This window comes from Athalia rosae, chromosome 2 (genome assembly GCF_917208135.1).
Source record: "Athalia rosae chromosome 2, iyAthRosa1.1, whole genome shotgun sequence".
Taxonomy (NCBI): Eukaryota; Metazoa; Arthropoda; class Insecta; order Hymenoptera; family Athaliidae; genus Athalia; species Athalia rosae.
The window spans coordinates 9,312,127-9,329,353 of NC_064027.1; the positions used below are offsets into that span (position 1 = coordinate 9,312,127).

A 17,227-nucleotide genomic window follows, 5' to 3' on the forward strand; every position below is an offset into this window, starting at 1 on the left:
ATCGTGGGCAATCGTTACAAAAGATATTCTCATTCGTTTGTAAGACCTAATTGCGATAAGTAATTACCATAGATTTATTGTTATTATTTATTTTTTTTCTTCGACACAATCTCGGTCGGAGCTCTTCGAGTGCGTTACCGTACTTAAAGTCCTGTTCTTTGTACAGGCTGAAAGCTTTTTGTGCGCCAAAAAAATTTCTCTGCCAACAAAAGGTGATATCATTTGCCAGGTGGTGCAATTTTGAAACTTTTGTTTGTTCCGCTAAGGGTGTGGTTTACGATTTTGATGAATATTAAGCTTCGCATGCTTCACGCTAGGGCGATCCTCGCCGTTTTTCTCGAGGCTTAGTATCCATCCCTACCTTGCATAACAACTTGCAACTAACGACCCTTTACGGACACTAGAGATTCCTTATTTGTACGGCAATATTGCACGGAGCGAAAGGAAATTCGACATAATATCAGCTCCGAACTCTGAAACTGGTTATCAAGGATTTCGATGGTTACCGACCAAGGGGGAGGGTTTCTTTTTTACTTTTCAACGACCAGGGTGGCCCGTCAACAACGTTGGCGGGAATCGGTGGCCTTGAAAACTCGCGGTGAATATATTCCTTGTAAAATCGAGAACAACACTTACGCACAAGAGTCCAAATCGACGACGAATGTCTTGAGGCTAATCCTGATAAGCTCTTCCCATCCGGCTGACCGTCGAGGTGAACTCGATTCCCTCACCGAAGCCGTCGAAAGCCTCGCACATGGCATATCCGTGGAACCTTCGTCGCCAAGAGTACGCTGCGTCCGGAGACGTCTTCTTCGCAATCGAGCACCGTCCATGATTCTCGAAATTTTCGTTGTCGGAAAAATGCTTTCAGTTTTTCACAAGAATGTCGAAACTTTCATTGTACGAAAAATGCACCATTTATCAAATTTTCGTTAGCGCGAGGGATCGTCGCCTGTGCAGACGGCACGTGGGTGAGCGAGTGGTTTCCCATTTCCAAGACTTTGAGGGTCGATGTGTTCTCGTTTAGACTTACGAATCGGCGGCACTACGGGTTGGTCACCTATCTCGTAGGATTATATTTCGCGGATTCCCGATATCCGTTAAGACAGATAGATACGGTGACACGATTCTTTCACCTCTTCAACTTGCGAAAAATTTTACTCAAGTGCCTCTTGTGTGGCGGAGCTTCGACGGAGAAATGCGACGAGATACCGGCGGTGTTCGACGTCGCGAAGCTCTCCACTTCCTCGTCGACGCGGGCGTAGTTCGGATGTGTTGGTAGAGCCGGCGCCAGTCTGACTGTAACTTTGGTCCCGTCTGCAGCCTCGACGGCTAAACTTTTGTCCCTTTCGACTTATCGGAACCACGTAGTCCTCGTGGGACTGATCGGAACGCCATCCGAAATACTCAATCTGCCATTTGCGACATCTTTTTTCAAGGGCCGCGTGCAGCGTTTCTTTATTTCTTCGAATGAATCATGGAACGCACTCTTCTGTAGGGCACATCCTGCCGCGAGGGGCTTCGACCGAGATACGCACCGAGAAAAACACCGAACAAATATCGATCGTTACACTCCAGGGCAGAAAACAGACTCCGAAAAGCTCGTCGAGCGCCGCATTTCGCGCTCGACGAGTTTGTGGTACAGCTGGACGAGCGAAGCGAGGAATTGATCCTTTTAACGACGCTCGCTTCTACAACTATCAAACATAGTCCTCGGAAGGCGACGCACGTCCCCGTCTGGATGGGGGAGCGAGCAGTTAATTTCGAAAATTTGGCATCCCGCGGTCCGTCCTCGCACGAGACGTACGGATCTGAATAATCCACCGTCTAGACGCTATCAGCTGCCCATAACTGCAGTTTTTTTAATCAAGATCGGCTCAATTCCACGCGTATATCCGTAGGATTCGAACGATAGACGGGACCTGACATTAACACCGTAGAGCTTATCTCTCGCACGAATAATATTCATTCACGTTACGCACACGTTTCTGATCACGTGTGAAAAAGTATCGCCCTGGAATTTTCGTCTCCGCTTCGAATTATTTTCGCGTTTGATCGGACTTCACATTTCCAGCGAAACCCGTAATCATTCCCACACTGAAAAATTATACGTGACAAGGAACATCGTAGGGCGTTCATTGTATTTGGATTTCACCACTTTTTAGCGGCCGGAGGGGTCGTAAGTGGTGAAAAGAAGATGCGAGAGTCTCCGCTAGCGACGTTGATCGATCACTTGATGCCGTTGAGGAGCGTCAATCCTTCACCTTTAATATAAAAGATCCGATATTCTTTTCCCGCACGGAAACATTCCACGTCTTCGGTCCTCCTTACCGAGGGAAGGAAGAGAAATGGACGAATGAATAAGCAAAAAATAATCAGTGGATATAAAAAAAATGAAATGAAAATCATTTGTAATAAAACACAATGGCTCACGTGACAATAATACACATAACAGCATCGCGTCGGTTTGCCGTACACTGCGGGCGTTAAACGATGGCCATTTCAGCGAGGAAAATCGATGTTCAGGTTGTGAAGGAACGATGAAAACAGCTGAAGGATAATTGGAAGAGACCGTATCTACAAATCTACGATTTAGTGATCCCGGTGTATTAAAGCAGTTGATTCATTACGGTCCCGTAGATTCTTATACCCTTTTTGTTTCCGGAAGTTCACTCGAATCAATTATTATTTTTATCTGTATTAACCGTAGCTACGCGTACTTACACATATTCTATTCAATTTCAATTGATGTTATCGAGCACAGGGTCACACGCTCGCTTCCGTTCACCGAATGTGGTTGCTTTTTTTTACACTTTTTAATTGGAAACTTGTACACCGAGTTAATTGGCGGCGTCCGTTTTCAGTGAATTTCAATTTTCGATAAAATGTAAAAGCGAAAGATGATAAATAAATTCAAGTTTTTCTCTCCGCAAATGTTGTATTCATCGAGCGGACAAAACTTACTTTTTTCAGTATTTCGTAACCGCTATTCTCAGGGGAATAACTTATCCCATGCTGCGATAATAAATCCATTCCTTCACGTGTCCGAATCTCGTTTTATCACCTCGACAAACCCTTCTCGTATTTTCTCTGGTGTCACCTCTGCGTTTTCCTTTCTTTCGTTTATATAAGTATATTGTATTTCACGGAACAAACTTTATTATCTTTGGTTTCGCGACCAAAGGTGCACTGATCGTGACCAGTGTAGTCGAAGATGCGCGATCCATGACAAGATTCGAGCAACCTCTTGGTTTCCCTTCATCATCAACTTGTGCAAATATAGTAGAAGCATAATTACTTTTATTTCAAAGAATTAGTAAAAATTTACAACGATACAGTTTTACAATGTTTTTTTTTTTTTTTTTTTTTTTTTTGCTTTTTTCTCATTATTTTCATCTTGTCCTCACGTTGTCAAATCACATGATCAGCAGTAGACGATTAAATTCGTGTCGTCTTAAAATTGTTCCGAAATGTGTCACGAATTTTTCTTTCTTCTTTTCTCTTTTCTTTTTTTTTTTTTACATTTGTTATCAGTATATATACAGAGTAGCACCCTACTAAAGTAATTAAATTACATGGCTAACAAGTAATTGGACAATGGAACGACTCTCTGTAAAAAGGGCGATATTCATACACATATAGGTATGTATGTACGTATATTTTTTTTTCACTGCTACGGTATCGTAATTTGGAAGCGGTTGGGCGTAAAACCTACTATACACATTGAGCATCATTGTTCGTTGATAATAACAATTTATTATTGAAATGCAATAACTGGCGATAAATGCGGGATGTGCAGCATTATGACGACCTTTTTACAAAGATATTCGGAACATTTTCTAACCCCAACAACAAAATAACTTTTGATTCTCGTTAGGTTCGTACAAGGTATGTTAATAAGTTTTTTTTTCAATCAATTTTCCGTTTTTCTCAGTTTTCTTATCGATTTCGAATGCACATCGGTAATATAAATCATACATGTCGAGGTGCATTCGAGTATGGTACTTACATGGGTATGCTTTATGTATATATATATATATATATTTATTTAATACATAGGTAAGGGTTGAGTAGGGTAGGCATATATTCATATGAACCGTTCGGATTTTATCATAGTTTAACTAATCGTTAAGCGTAGACCCAGCACCACATTTTACCTAATCCTATTATCACTAGCGATCGCAAGGAAATATGGTCAGCCGAGTTTCGAAAGTGGCCAAAGTTTAGCGGATCGAATTTGTTTTTTTCGTTATTCTTGCTCTTGTGTTGCCGTGGTTGCGACTTTCAAAATCCGCCTGACTCTCCAGTTAGGAAGCCAACTCTGTGTTACATAACTAATTACTCCTTTGTTAATACTATTAACCTAATCAATCAAAGCCAAACTCTACAGTCCCACTCGCGCTAATGAAAATTGTATAAAAATGGACATTGAATAATACCAAAATGGCGAAAGATCGAGGGGGAGAGGGTTTGAAGAACGTAACTGCGAGTAGCTAGTGTAAAGCCTGGTCTTTGATTTTTGACGATTGCTACGAAAATCCCTTAATCGAAGGCAGGAACTGAAGTTGCCCACCCGGAGCAGCAGTCACGCTGCTCGTTATTGTCATTGAATTTTCTCTAATTCTATGAAATTTATTAGCGTGTCAAATCAATGACTTACTCGGCAAGACTCCGGTGGACCGACACAAATTAATTCCCCTTTGAATCAGGGCAGCTAAACGTCACACGAATTTCATCCCCGTAATTTCCACTCGTCTATAGAAACGTACGAAAATATGTATAAATATGCCGATTATTCAGTTATGGTCGTAAGCCAATAGACCGGCAAACTTGACTTCACGGTTCCGGTGAATTTATATTCAAGCTCCAATTCGTATATTCAAATTTAAATTCGTTCAAGCTGATTTGTCGAATAATTAGCATGACAACGCCCACGTATTATGTTATTGGCGGAGCAAGGATTAAGCTACGCGTGGGGATCCCCGAACGCGTCGGTCTAGCAGTGTAGCTTTAACAGAGACCTGTTATTGCGACAGCGACGACAGGTCCCACACAAGGGGCAGTACGTTCGCATCGAAGTGATCGGTGAGGTTAAACGAGAATATACGTAGGGTGCGTTCCACTGTGATCCAATATTCTAGGGGATAAAAGCGGAAGTACAAACGGAAAGGGCCAACGGCCTGGAAACGAGCGGTGAAACTTTGGGAAGGAAAAGCTTACGGTGTAGGTAGGATTGAATCTTCGTCCAAGGTTTGCAAAACTACGACTCCGAAGCTTCGCACGAACCCAAGTGACACAGATACCTACTGCTTTGACTCGCTGGTTTTTCGACTAATTTTTACGCCATTAGTAACCGAGTAAGGGTGAATTTTAACATCTCGGGTACTAATAGCTGACGTTTCGTATCGGTATTATATTTTTGACGAATTTCAAAGTCGTACAAGACTTCCGGGATTTGCGTCCTATCGACGGTATCGGAGGACGGAATTCGGGAGTTTCGTTTTCATCGGTTTTACACGAGGATCTCGTCGCTTCGAAGGCAAAGTAAGGGTCCTGATCCTCGGTGAATTTTCGAACAATTCTTACAAATTATCTAGTTTGATTTTGGACTTTGAGGGCACGTGAAACGGAACGTTTTATCGCGAGTCCTCGAGACGGATCCCTTTTGTTTTACTCCGCTATTTTCGGACCGGCGAGTTGTTCAGATCTGCATTTCGGGCTCGGAATCATCGTGGAACCAACCGGAACCACCTTGTTGCTGACTTTCTCGAACGGTTTCCGAGTACCTCGTTTCCCTGAACACCATACCTTGGGATGCAGGTGTTCCCGCACCTGCAACAACTCCCTGTTGAGCGCTACTGAACATGGAAGATGTTACTTCCTGATGATGCTGTTGGTACGGAATCCTCCTCACAGGTCTCGGCGTCGTTTCCGCTGAACTTGGACCGTCCTCAACTCCCCAAGTTCCTCTGGGGACTCCCCAGTGCTCCGTGAACTCGGAACCAGACCTCGCCAGACTCGGCTGACTCAGAGATCTCACCAGAGATTCACCCTCGTAAGAACTGAGACTGGTCAGGTCATCGCGGTCTGCTCTTGCAAAGTCTCTCACGGTCATTTCCGACATTGATCTGAGGTCCGCTTCGCTACCTCCTCTGGTCGTTGAACTCAATCTTCTGTAGCGACCGGGAGGCAGAGGAGCGCCTCCTCCGTGACGTTGATCGTGAGTTAGAGTTCTTACGGAACTTCCTCCGTCGCTCTCGTATTCGTAGAGAGTCGGAAGAGACGATCTTCGCGATCTAGTGTCCCACTCCGAACCCTTTCCGCGTTTATAACGCTGCCCACTTTTGCCATGCGATGCAGCGGACGGGGGACTTAGGATTCTGATTATCACATCCCATTTTTCCGATGAAAATAGATTCGTGTATCGTGCGTCCTTGCGAATGAGTTCGTAGTCCTCTTTCACCACCGCCTCGGTGAGGAGAGTGCGTAAGGTGCTCTCGCTGGTGATTATTTCTCGCCACTTGACGCGTTCCTCTTCCGTAAGTTCAGTAGCGTGTTGCGGTTCGAGTACGCGTATCAAGACCGTCCAATTAGGAACAGGATCTTCGTCCATCATTCTCGATGGTATCTCAGCTCTGGGTGTGTACGTCGGTTCGATGTTCGTGTCCACCATGTCAAGGAGTTCGGTTTCCGGTTCGTGAGTAGTTGGCTCGTTTGTAATTGTCAGATTAGAGGCAGAACTGATGTCCGAAAAATTCTCCCACTCCGGAGGTGGAGGTGGAAGTTCTTCCGTTGGGTAATTTCTGATGGTTACATCCCACTTGGGATCCGGTAGTACTTGTGGTCTGGCGTGGTACTCGGTCACTTGACGTCTGTGTCGTTCGATATCCTCGATGGTCCTCTTCTCCGTGACAGTCCTCAGGAAGACGTCGTCAACTTCGTGCGTAGTGATTTCCGGTCGTCTAGAGGCAACCACGGGTTCGACGAGGGGTTCGACTCGTTCGCCGGTCAATTCTTGGTGAAGTACCGTAGTGTGAGTAGTCGGCCCGATGGAAGGTGGTGGCGGAGGTGTCGGCGCCAATATACTCGCGACTTTGTATCTCGCGTGGGTATTATCGGTAACCTCTGTAAAGGAGTGGGTATCGGTCAACTCTGTGTTCAAGGAGGTCAGCGATCTTGGACGATGAATAGCCATGGGTGGTTCCATTGCTTCCCTTTCCGCCTGTTTTCTCAAAATTCTCGAATAAACCGGCGGCGTTTGTTGTCTGGACACAGTGGCGTTAGGAGGATAGTGCAGTTCCGGAACGTATGAGAACGAAGTCATTTGCGGTGCGGGTGGAACAGGACTCTCCATCGACCTCGCCGTCTCTTCTCTTTCGAGAATCGTGGTCAAGTTCCTCTCAAGAATTACACTCGCGTCGGATTCGGAGGGTAGGGGACTCGGTGGAGGTGGTGGCGCTCTCTTCACTCTCATTTGGACGTCGAATTTCGGTTCGATCGGCAGGGCGACGGGGTGTCGAGGAATGGCGATTCTCGATGCATTTGCCGCGGTCATTGCCGACGACTCCACGTCAGCCACCGATTCTGAGTAGAGCGAACTCGGCACTCGCAATTCGGCCTGTTGTTGGAGAATGAACGCTTTGTTGTCGTACGATCCGGCAGACGATACCGGCAGTGAACGTTCCTCGTCAACTTCCGAATGACTTTCGCTCGGATAATCACTCGGGAGAGTGTCCGAGTGATCCATGACGAGGTTAGCCTCACTTCCGGAGGATGAAGCGGCAGCGTGGAGGAGCGCGTGCGCTCTGGGAATCTTGAGTCCCTCGATCATGGATAGATTGCTCAAAGAAGATCCCGACATTTTGGTTATCTCAGATCCGGATCCGGTGCTGAACGGATGACGATGAATTACCCGGACGTTTCTTCGCTTCAAGCACATGTAAGAGCACCCTAAGCCCAGTAGTAAAAGGGAGAGAAATAGAATCGCGCAAATTATCAAGAGGATTTGAAATCCCTTCAATGGAGCCTCCAATATTGCGGGTGCAACGGTGTCCGGCAGTCTGCAATCACGATAACAATGGTCAATAAGAATTCCGACGTAACGCGACGGTAGCTCCTTAAAAATGAACTCACATCCGAGGTAGGTTTGCCGGTGGCGCCGCTACGATTGGAGGAGGATATCTGCAAACTATTGTAATTACTTCGTCACCTTCCATTTCGAGTCCAGGATGGAACCGCACCACGATGTTATTCGTGAAAACGCGTTGGGGGTCTTGTTTCGTGCCGCAGCCTACGATCGACAAATCAGAGAATTAGTTTTGCTACTTGTAGTAGCACCTAGCTAATTTACCGGAATCGTATGTCTAGGCGTACCTTTGAGCGGTAATTCCAGTTGGCTGGAATTAGCGCCATTCCCTCTGACCATGCAAGCGCTGTTGCGATCAAAATCGGCATAGGCAACGCCGTAAAAGGGTTCTTCAAATTTCAATTCGACCTGCATGCTACCCTGGCCACAGTTTAAGTAAGCTTTGGTGCGATTGAGGAAAATTACCGGGGATATATCGTCCAGCTTTGTGACTTTGCCATCGAGAACCGTGCTCGGTGGAAGTCCCGGCTGATACTCGATACTGTTTCCCTGGGAAGCGTAATTGCTCTGAGCGAATACCTGCGTGAATAACGCCCCGATTACGGGGATCAACAGGAGACGCGTCATCTGTGAATAATCAATAACAACAATGAGTACAGACCGATGATTCACGCCGGTCTTATTAGCTCTTCGAATATTCGGTGTCCGTTAATTCCGACTCGAAACAATCCGAATCTGGAATTTGACCCTTCGTTGATTTCTGATTATCGGGTTACCAGGCATCGCGCTACGAGATCGAAACCAGTCAGCTGAACGAATCGAGTTGTGCCAGGCACGTTTAACAACCGGCTACAAATAGTCGCATACGCGCGACAATTACCGAGTTACGCGTGTCAGGCGACATGAATAAGATTTTTCTAGTCAAGGGTGTAGAGAAAGTCGTTCTTGGTAAAGACTGCAGGCTTTACATAATTCGCGGGAGCTCGGACGTGCCGCTAGACAAGAATCCCCGATCGACGGATGAAATTAAATCTGTTGAGACAAGGCCCAAATATGGACCAGTAGCTTTAGGCTCTGCGTACAGGACTCGGGAATGACTTTCACTTGCAGCATTTAAGAATGCCCAATCACTTCACGTATCTATAATCGGCTCAAGGACGCGGCGTTTCACGGCGTGTAAGGAGTCTGTGTCACGCGGTGCTGGTTAAACTCGATCGCGAATTAAAGAAAAAAAACAACAAATGAGAGACAAACTCCCCGGCATGCGAGCCAGGGAGGGTAAAACTTTAGCGTGAAACCGAGCGGATCTATTGACGCTGAGTTTATCTGCAAAAACTTTAATCGAGGTCGGGTGTAGCAGTGATCTAACGGGCTCCCGGCAAAGCTTGTTAATGGAGAAGACGCTGAGTTTTTCCGTTTCTCGTTTTTACTATTTACTCCAACGGCGTGGCGCCTTCGTGAAACTCATCAACTCTATAGACTGGTACCAGCCAACTTTGATACAATCGCAATTTTTCCATCCAGGCGGCGTAACTTTATCGATACCAAGTGCAGCGATGCTCCGGCAAATAATTAGCGCGACTAAATTTCAACGTCCTTGTTTTCAAGGTCCGTCGTGGGTGACTCGCTTCGAACAACCCACATGTCGCGGTCGTTCAGCCTCCCATCTCCTAACTATTGTGTCGAGAATATTGTATTTCCTGAATACGTGAGAACTGCATGCAGCGGTGAAAATTGCATCGTACGCGCGTAACGTTCCGCACGCGAAATTCAGTGACAAGTTGAATTCTCCCACTCGTTGTCGCTTCCTTATCTAACCGCACGTCGTAAAATCCTACGTGAAATTGGATAGAAAATAACGACTTCAGATTTCGCACGATAAATAAATATATTCTCGATAAAATGGTCAGACTTATTCTCCGGTGAGCGAAGCTGGTACGAAGAGAGTACGATACGCTGCACATTTACGGACGTGAAATTTATTCAAATCTTGGTCGATCCGACGATTCGTTTGAATGTCCCGTTTCGAAAAAGGCAGGGTAGAAAAAGGAAATGAAAAAAAAAAAGATGGAATAAATTAAAAGATTGTCGATTATCTGGCCGATCGAAATCCCAAGGTACATTTTCATGACTCGACGTTGTCACGAAGTCCTTCTTCCAAGGAGATTCATGAAATTCTACTCTTGGGAATCCCACCCAGTTTTCTTTTGTCCACTCCCTCCCTGTCTCCCTCGCATCTATACCTGTACTAAGCTAAAATCGCACCCACTTTCACCCCGGCGATCTTTCAGGGTAGGAAAAGTGTCCTTCTTGCGTATCATTCGTCGCTCTTTGCCTTCTCATTGTCCTTATTCTATCCCTGGATTCCCCGTGGCGGGATAGCTCAGCGAACGATAAAAAGTCCGGGATTCGTCTCGCGACAGGGGAATTTTTCTTGCGGGTACGTAGCGCGCGATGGCCATTTCATACGAATTAGTCGATCTTTTTGTTCACTTAGCTCGGCCATTAGCGGTAGGGTAGAAATAACAGGCGAGAGTGTTTATCGCGTTTCGGTGAAAGATGTATAAGAATGAACGAACGAAACCCGGCCAACGTTGTTAGGGGAAGATCACCGCGGCGATCAACGCGATGCCCAGAGGAGAGTTACGCCGACTCACCTTGACCCGAGCAACTCGTCCTGAAAATCGTAGGGTGTTTTTCTACGAAATGCCCGCGACCTTGAACATTCCGGTTATAGAATAGCGCGAGAATACGAGCTGATCGTGAGAGTTCGCGGGGTCTTTTTGCCCGAGACTGGTCTAGCGGTAGAAAACTAATGGAATTCCAGACGGATTTTTGATTCCTTTCGCATCATGGAAGGCTTACGCTTGCAGAAACATAACTCCCCGTAAATATCTCCGATATTCCTGCACCGTTCGTACGACGACTCGAATTTTTATTTCCTCCGTGTATCGGCGGTTAATTTTTTTACACAAATTTTTCAATAATTCCGACGAAATTCAACGTAATTCGCACCGCACATTTGTTTCTTCGTACTCGATCTTTGGCAGAATCGCTGTTCGCGCTTCGAACTCTGTGTAATTATGTATTTATAAAAACGAGAATGAATATAAATATAATTTTTTTTTTTCACAAGTAACGGGATTCGGATTCTAAATTACATATTCGCGGTACCTGGATAAGATCGCAGCCTCTCACCGTTCCGTGAATGTGAGCATGTGTGCTTGTACGAGTCGAAGCGTAAAGATCCGAGTGTGCGTGCTCGAGACGGACGGTCCCATGGCGATGATGTCAGAATTTGGTGTAAAAAAAAAAGTAAAGAAAAAAAAAAAAAAAAAGAAGTAGGCAGACGTCGATTAAAAACTTGGACCTTCGCGGCGCCTTCGAGAGCGTACCATCAATTATTCGGATATAACAATCGAAGAAGACTCGATGGATTGGTATTTTTTTCGCGAAAGTATAATACAATCTCGACCGAACGTATAATATGAGCGTAAGCGCGAGATGTGTAACGGTATAGTTTGATTATCGATAGATTGAATAGCGACTTTTGAAGCGGGGCTCGTTTCAGCGGTGGTGGGCAATTGTTGAGTCGTGTCAGCGACATCGAAAATTTGTAGAGACGATTACGTATGTAGGTACATGTGTAGCAGATATTGGTACGTGATTCGATATCGAATGGCTCCAACGGATGTGTACGGAGCTTATAGATTCCTGCGCGATTCGTTGACGCGTATTAAAGACGAAAAAGCGAAGTCGAGTCCGGTCGAATCGATTCGAGTCAACTTAATTCCAGTAAAGTCAGTCCGAGTATCTGGAGCAAGGCTGTTACGTTGTGTAAGAAACAGGCCCGCCTCGCGACAACTACTTTCAAGTCTGACTGCCAACTTGGAAACAATGCAACGACGGTCTCTGTTTTATCTCGAGATTTTCCGCCGCTGCATCACCAGCGATTTCGGTACACTTGTTTCGACAGTCGTTATGCGATCCGTCAAAGAGATCGCGTAGAGCGTACAGAAGACGGTGTGTGCACAGAGGACTCTGAGACCGAGTCGCCGCGAAGAGACACGAAACGAAAAGAAATTCAAGCCGGTGGACAATTCGTAGTTGCAGAAGTTTTGAAATCCTAAAGATCGACGAAAGCTCACGATGAAACGAACGGACGATGATTCGTCCGTCTTCGCAAAGTGGGGTATTCGAATGTTTTTCCCGGTCTTTGTGGTCCACGGTGTAACATGGTTCGGTGCACCAGACACCGTTACCGTACCAGCCTTTGTGGTATTGGATGGGAATACGATATATCGAGTGTAATAAAATGTATTTGCCATTAATTTGCATTCGGACTGTTTCCTGGACATCGGACGAGTATTCTATAATGACAAACGTGTTATTCCATCGGCATCACCTTTGTCGCGTAACGATGAGGCATCTTGTTCCAGGTATAACTAGTTCTCGATCCTCATGGTCGTCGCATCGCTCGGCGTTCTGCGAAAAAAATTGATAAAAAATATTCATCACATGTATTTTGAGATTTTCAAATTCTTAGTGCGGTCATGCGGATACGTTTCGTACACGCGTGTACCGCTGGTTATTTATGAATTGAGTTATTCCCTTTCTGTTGTCCGAACGCCAACACCGCGCGTGTGCATATTTCGATTCCGCGAAGAAACCATCGTGACCAAGGTTGAAAATATATCGGCGTTACAAACTTGGAAATACTATAAAATCTGTCGCCTTTTGAGTGCACTCAGGCTTCCGAGTAAACAGAGAGCGTTCTCTCGCGAAGCACATTCGTCCGCAGCGCGGCTAGTTTTCAAGTGTTACGTAAACCACCGACTGGTTACGGACAGCGACTAGAACGACGGTATGAACGCCTGATAAATAGAAGTTTAGGTCTCTCTTTAAAAGTTAAACTAGCCTAGACAATCCAGCGTCCAGTAACAGACGGCCTTCGACATTTCCGGTTCGAAAAACATTCAGCACGCAACACGTATAATGTGTACGTACGTACTTACGTTACGTGTACAGGTACGACGGTTCTTGCGTCGAGCAGTTTTAGTATCAACGAAGAAGAACTAAACCTGGTTATGAATTTTCAACAGCAATCAACGAGAATTACCGTTGACCATCTTCTTCTTTCTGCCCTGTCTCGAATGTACGTACGTTTATTACGACGGGGCAATATCATATTTCATTCCTGACACTCGTTAAAACGAAGCGTTTTGTTCTTTGTTTTTTGTTTTTTTTCTGTTTTTTTTTCCTCTTCCTTTCGTTTGTTTTTCCAATTTCCTCACCCCGACGAGGAATCGTACTTTCGGATCTCCGCTTTCTCGAGAAGTCCGTTGAAGATGTTGTTTCCACAGTTTTTTCCGTCTCCTCTAATTTCCCATTGACATTCACCGTACTCGTTCAAAGACCTTGTTTACACAAGAGTAATGGATATTCCGAGTCGAGTAATTTTATGAGTGAGACGTGACCGCCGTTTTAGTAGTTCGCATCGCGCTTCGCACTCGCTCGTCGGTATGCTCGAGCGAAAACACCGGCCTCATCGTCGGCTTCCCTTTCCCCTCCGATGATTCGCGGTTGTTCGATCGGTTCGAAAGAATGAAAAGTCGGCGACTTCCGAATAATTGCAGCGAGCCGCACCTCGCGGTGAGTCAACGTTGCGACAAGTGTCCTCGGCACCCCACCCACGATCTGATCGTACGGTCGCCACATTCCGATGTGATTTTCCTTCCAAATTCACTCGGTTAGCTGCAGGTGGTTCCCGCCGTCCGTATGCTCCGTTTTTACTTGGTCCGTGAAACGGGGAATTTCTAATTCTATTTCCTCAGTTTCCTGATTACGGTGGCGGCCTAGCTCCGCTTGGTTTACTCGCTTGTTCCTCCGCACTCGAGTGTAACTTGGCGCGAGAGCTGGGGCGTCGGGTACCGTTGGGTCGTCCCGGAGAAAGAGGCGCAGAGTACTCCGTGCACCGGGGGTCTTTACGTGGGGTAGGGACGGGGTCGAAACTTTACAACGGGAAACACCACGGTATAAGAAGAAATCGTACAACCGCGCCATGGATATCATTCGTTTTCCGAAGATTCTCCCTGACTTTTTATTAATCTCTGCTCCTTGTGGGGAATCGAGAAACTGGAGCTTTCCGGAGAATCGATCATCTGTTATAGGACGAAATGAAATTATTCTGCTCCTCCATTGTTCGTCCTTCTGTTTTCTGACACAACAACGTTTCATCTGTTCTTCGGATAATCGAAGATGTTTTTCTTTTAAATTCGATTTGGATTTTTTTTCTCCACACTTCTGAGAAGTCAATCGAGAAAACGATCCGCTGAATCTCAATCGGCGTTCGACTCATAGCTGCGTCGCTTTGGCAATAAATCTGACGTCATTTACGATCGTTTGATCCGCCGTAGCGATTCGATAAACAGAGGAAGGCGGGGCAAAGGGGGATAGCAGGGTGAAATGGGGTTCCCCGAAAATTGTGTAAAATTTTCATCATTCTGGAGTTGAATTTTTTTTTCCATAACTTATTTCGAGAAAATATTGATGGTAATTACTTGAAATGTTAATATAACTGAAAATCTTTTTCATCTACATCCAAAAGAAATCAAAGATGACTCGTCGTATTCAAGTCTGACAAAGCTCGGGCTTTCCTCGAGTACCCCGTTTTGCCCCGCCTTCCCCTGTTGGTATTTTCAGTGCTCGGTGATTCGAAGCTTCGCTCTGTGTAATTACTGGTCTGTCGAGTGACCTCCGAAGTACCGCAGACTCGATTCGAAATCTTGGTACTTCGAGAACGGTCCCCGGGTGTAAAATACACAGTCGAAGCGTGAACACTGTTATTTTTCGCCGCGCACCAGCTACCGTTCGTACGATCCACGTATCGCGTACACGCCACATGCGATATGCAGGTAAATACATGGGTATGGATATGCATAAATATGCACACACTTCTGAAATTTTTCATTTCGTACCGTGTTCCAGCTACGTGTATCCGTAGGAATACCCGTAGGTATATAACCACGAGCGAGTCGAGTCGATATCGTTGCGCAAAGGCTAACTTTCACTGCTCCGTACGTATATACCCCATGCTGCGTTATGTGTTGCGTTGTGCCGACGTTATAAACGCACATATGTATTTATTATAGTCAACGTATATCGTATGTACTCATACATACATAACCGTGCGTGAAAATGTATAAGTGAACGAGGCGTTTACGCGTGGCCAACCTATAGTACACGATGCGTACATATGAAAATATACCGCGTATGAATATAGGTATAGGTATATATATGGGCGTGTATGTAAAATACGCGTATCGTCGGGCAAAGTCGACGATACGCGCGCGTATATCTCTCTGTGTAACGGAGTGGTCCCGTGTAGGACGCGTTCGGTTCAGCATGTGGCGAACGGACGAGGACCAGGCCACAGAGCGGCTGTACCAATGACGTCATTTTGTAAGAGAACCAATATGGCGGTCGCGTCGCTTCGAGAGGAATCTTGACGGGCTTTTGTCCGAGGCGGCGAAATTTGATGTTTTTCCTCTTTTCGAGACTCGGACGAACGCGAAGTGAACGAGGTATCATCCGTCACTTCGAAGTTTCCGCCGTAATTATATCGCAACAACTTTCTAACGCAGTCGACTGTCCCGAGTTTCACTTGCGCCCGATCTGCTCGCGGTGGCCTTTACACCGCGATTTCGCAGGCCTTGCCTCGGATCGACCGTGATCTTTTTTGAATGTGAGAAAAAATCACCTTTCCAGGTAAATTCCGCTCATCGGTCGAAACGTGTCATGGCGGACGAAGTCGTAAGATCGTACACGGATGCGTCGACTGTCATCGGTATACACGTGCAATTTTTTTTCTGTCGTAAACATACGATAACATCGTGAGCGCGAATAGCATCGTTGAATTTTATCGTGGCACTGCACAGTAGCGAGAGATAAGAAAAACAATAACACCTTCACTTGAAACAATTGCGATCGGCGAGGCGAGGCGAGGCGAGGCGAGGCGATTTTCAAATTCCGCCAGCGTAGCGAATAACATTTGCGAACTTCTTCCTTATTTTTCGATTCACGTATACCTGCGACCGATTCGCCATTTTAATTTTTGGGAATAAAATATTTCTATCGCTCTCATTCCGTTGACGTCGGGTATTCTTAGGTATGACGTACGTCTGGCAAACCTTGTTACCGCGATCGGAGGAGACTTGGACGTATGCATATTCGCGGCAACGGCCATCTCGTTGACGCGAAATACGCAACGCTCGCTGCAGCATCCAGAGAATTAGTCTTACCCAAGCGTTTGGATCTCCTCGAGGGCCCCGTGACACGGACACTAGCGCGCACACACAGATCACACAATTACCAGGCCCGCGGTAGCGGCAGCGGTACAGCCGCAGCTTCTCTTCCTTTGTAAAAGCGTAGAATTCCAACTTTGTAGATTCGAAGGTAACGAGAAAACGCACAAGCGGTTCGGACAACGGCGGGAAAGATCTTCGTGGTTAAATATATCGCTAAGATTTGGCGGTTCGATCGTTTGGTCGGAAACACGAGGTTGAAAATTAGGTGAATATATAAACACGCACCGTTGTTGTTTCGTTTGTCGGATGGGGAATGAAAAAAAAAAAAAAATCAAATCGGCAAGGGGGCCTCGCTACTAGCTTGGCTCACTGGGAGGCGAGGCTGACGGCAACTGCAGCCTGCCGATCCAAACTTCCCCGCGTTTCCCTCGCCGTCGTGGTCGACTCCCCACCTTCTTCTGGAATGGCCAAGTGTCTCTCCGTCCTTTACACCGTCGAGAGTTCCTTCCTCTCTATCTCTTTATTTCCCACTCTTCTGCATCCGCTCTTCTCTTACAAACGACTCTCTTCTCTCCCTCCTCTTTCAAAACTAAACAATATAATCCCATTTTCTTAGACGAATATTCAATTCTACGTCTACGGCACGCGTGTATATACCTGTAACGTTGACTGGCTTATCCGGTAACCCGATAAATAATTTTCTTTCACTTTCCCGCGAGATTTCTTCATTTCTCCGATATACCTACTCTCTCCAAGTGTACAAGCTATCAACTCGGCGCTCTCTTTTCTCCAATTTTATTCACACTTTCTTGGTTAATACACTTTCCATCGGAGC

At 45.9% G+C, this 17,227-nt stretch overlaps 2 protein-coding genes across 3 annotated transcripts in view; both read right to left on the reverse strand.

The window, feature by feature from the left end:
• Nucleotides 1-1,168, reverse strand: part of LOC105684971 (GTPase-activating Rap/Ran-GAP domain-like protein 3) — a 65,330-nt gene extending 64,162 nt beyond the window's left edge. The window contains exon 1 of the mRNA XM_020851173.2: nucleotides 637-1,168. Coding sequence (XP_020706832.1) covers nucleotides 637-833 — 197 coding nt within the window. The 5' untranslated portion in view covers nucleotides 834-1,168. The remainder of the gene's footprint in view (nucleotides 1-636) is intronic.
• A 2,353-nt stretch (nucleotides 1,169-3,521) lies between these two features.
• LOC105684507 lies at nucleotides 3,522-16,968 on the reverse strand. 2 transcript variants are annotated; one of them, XM_012397904.3, is made up of 5 exons: nucleotides 16,678-16,968; nucleotides 12,492-12,571; nucleotides 8,374-8,713; nucleotides 8,134-8,290; nucleotides 3,522-8,060 (listed from the first exon to the last, which is right to left on the reverse strand). In XM_012397904.3, the coding sequence occupies exons 2-5, from the start codon at nucleotides 12,513-12,515 to the stop codon at nucleotides 5,702-5,704; spliced, it is 2,880 nt and encodes a 959-aa protein (XP_012253327.2). In that variant the 5' UTR covers nucleotides 12,516-12,571; nucleotides 16,678-16,968; the 3' UTR covers nucleotides 3,522-5,701. The 2 variants fall into 2 exon arrangements, with proteins under 2 accessions (XP_012253327.2, XP_012253336.2); XM_012397913.3 differs by lacking the exon at nucleotides 16,678-16,968 and adding an exon at nucleotides 16,387-16,656.
• Between the last annotated feature and the right edge of the window lie 259 nt (nucleotides 16,969-17,227).

Coding starts and splice junctions, on each gene's coding strand:
- LOC105684507 (XM_012397904.3), bottom strand. CDS start 12,515: ATGCCTCATCGTTACGCGACAAAG. Junction 8,291..8,373: donor ACTGGAATTACCGCTCAAAG/GTACGCCTAGAC, acceptor TGTCGATCGTAG/GCTGCGGCACGAAACAAGAC. Junction 8,061..8,133: donor CCGGCAAACCTACCTCGGAT/GTGAGTTCATTT, acceptor TCGTGATTGCAG/ACTGCCGGACACCGTTGCAC.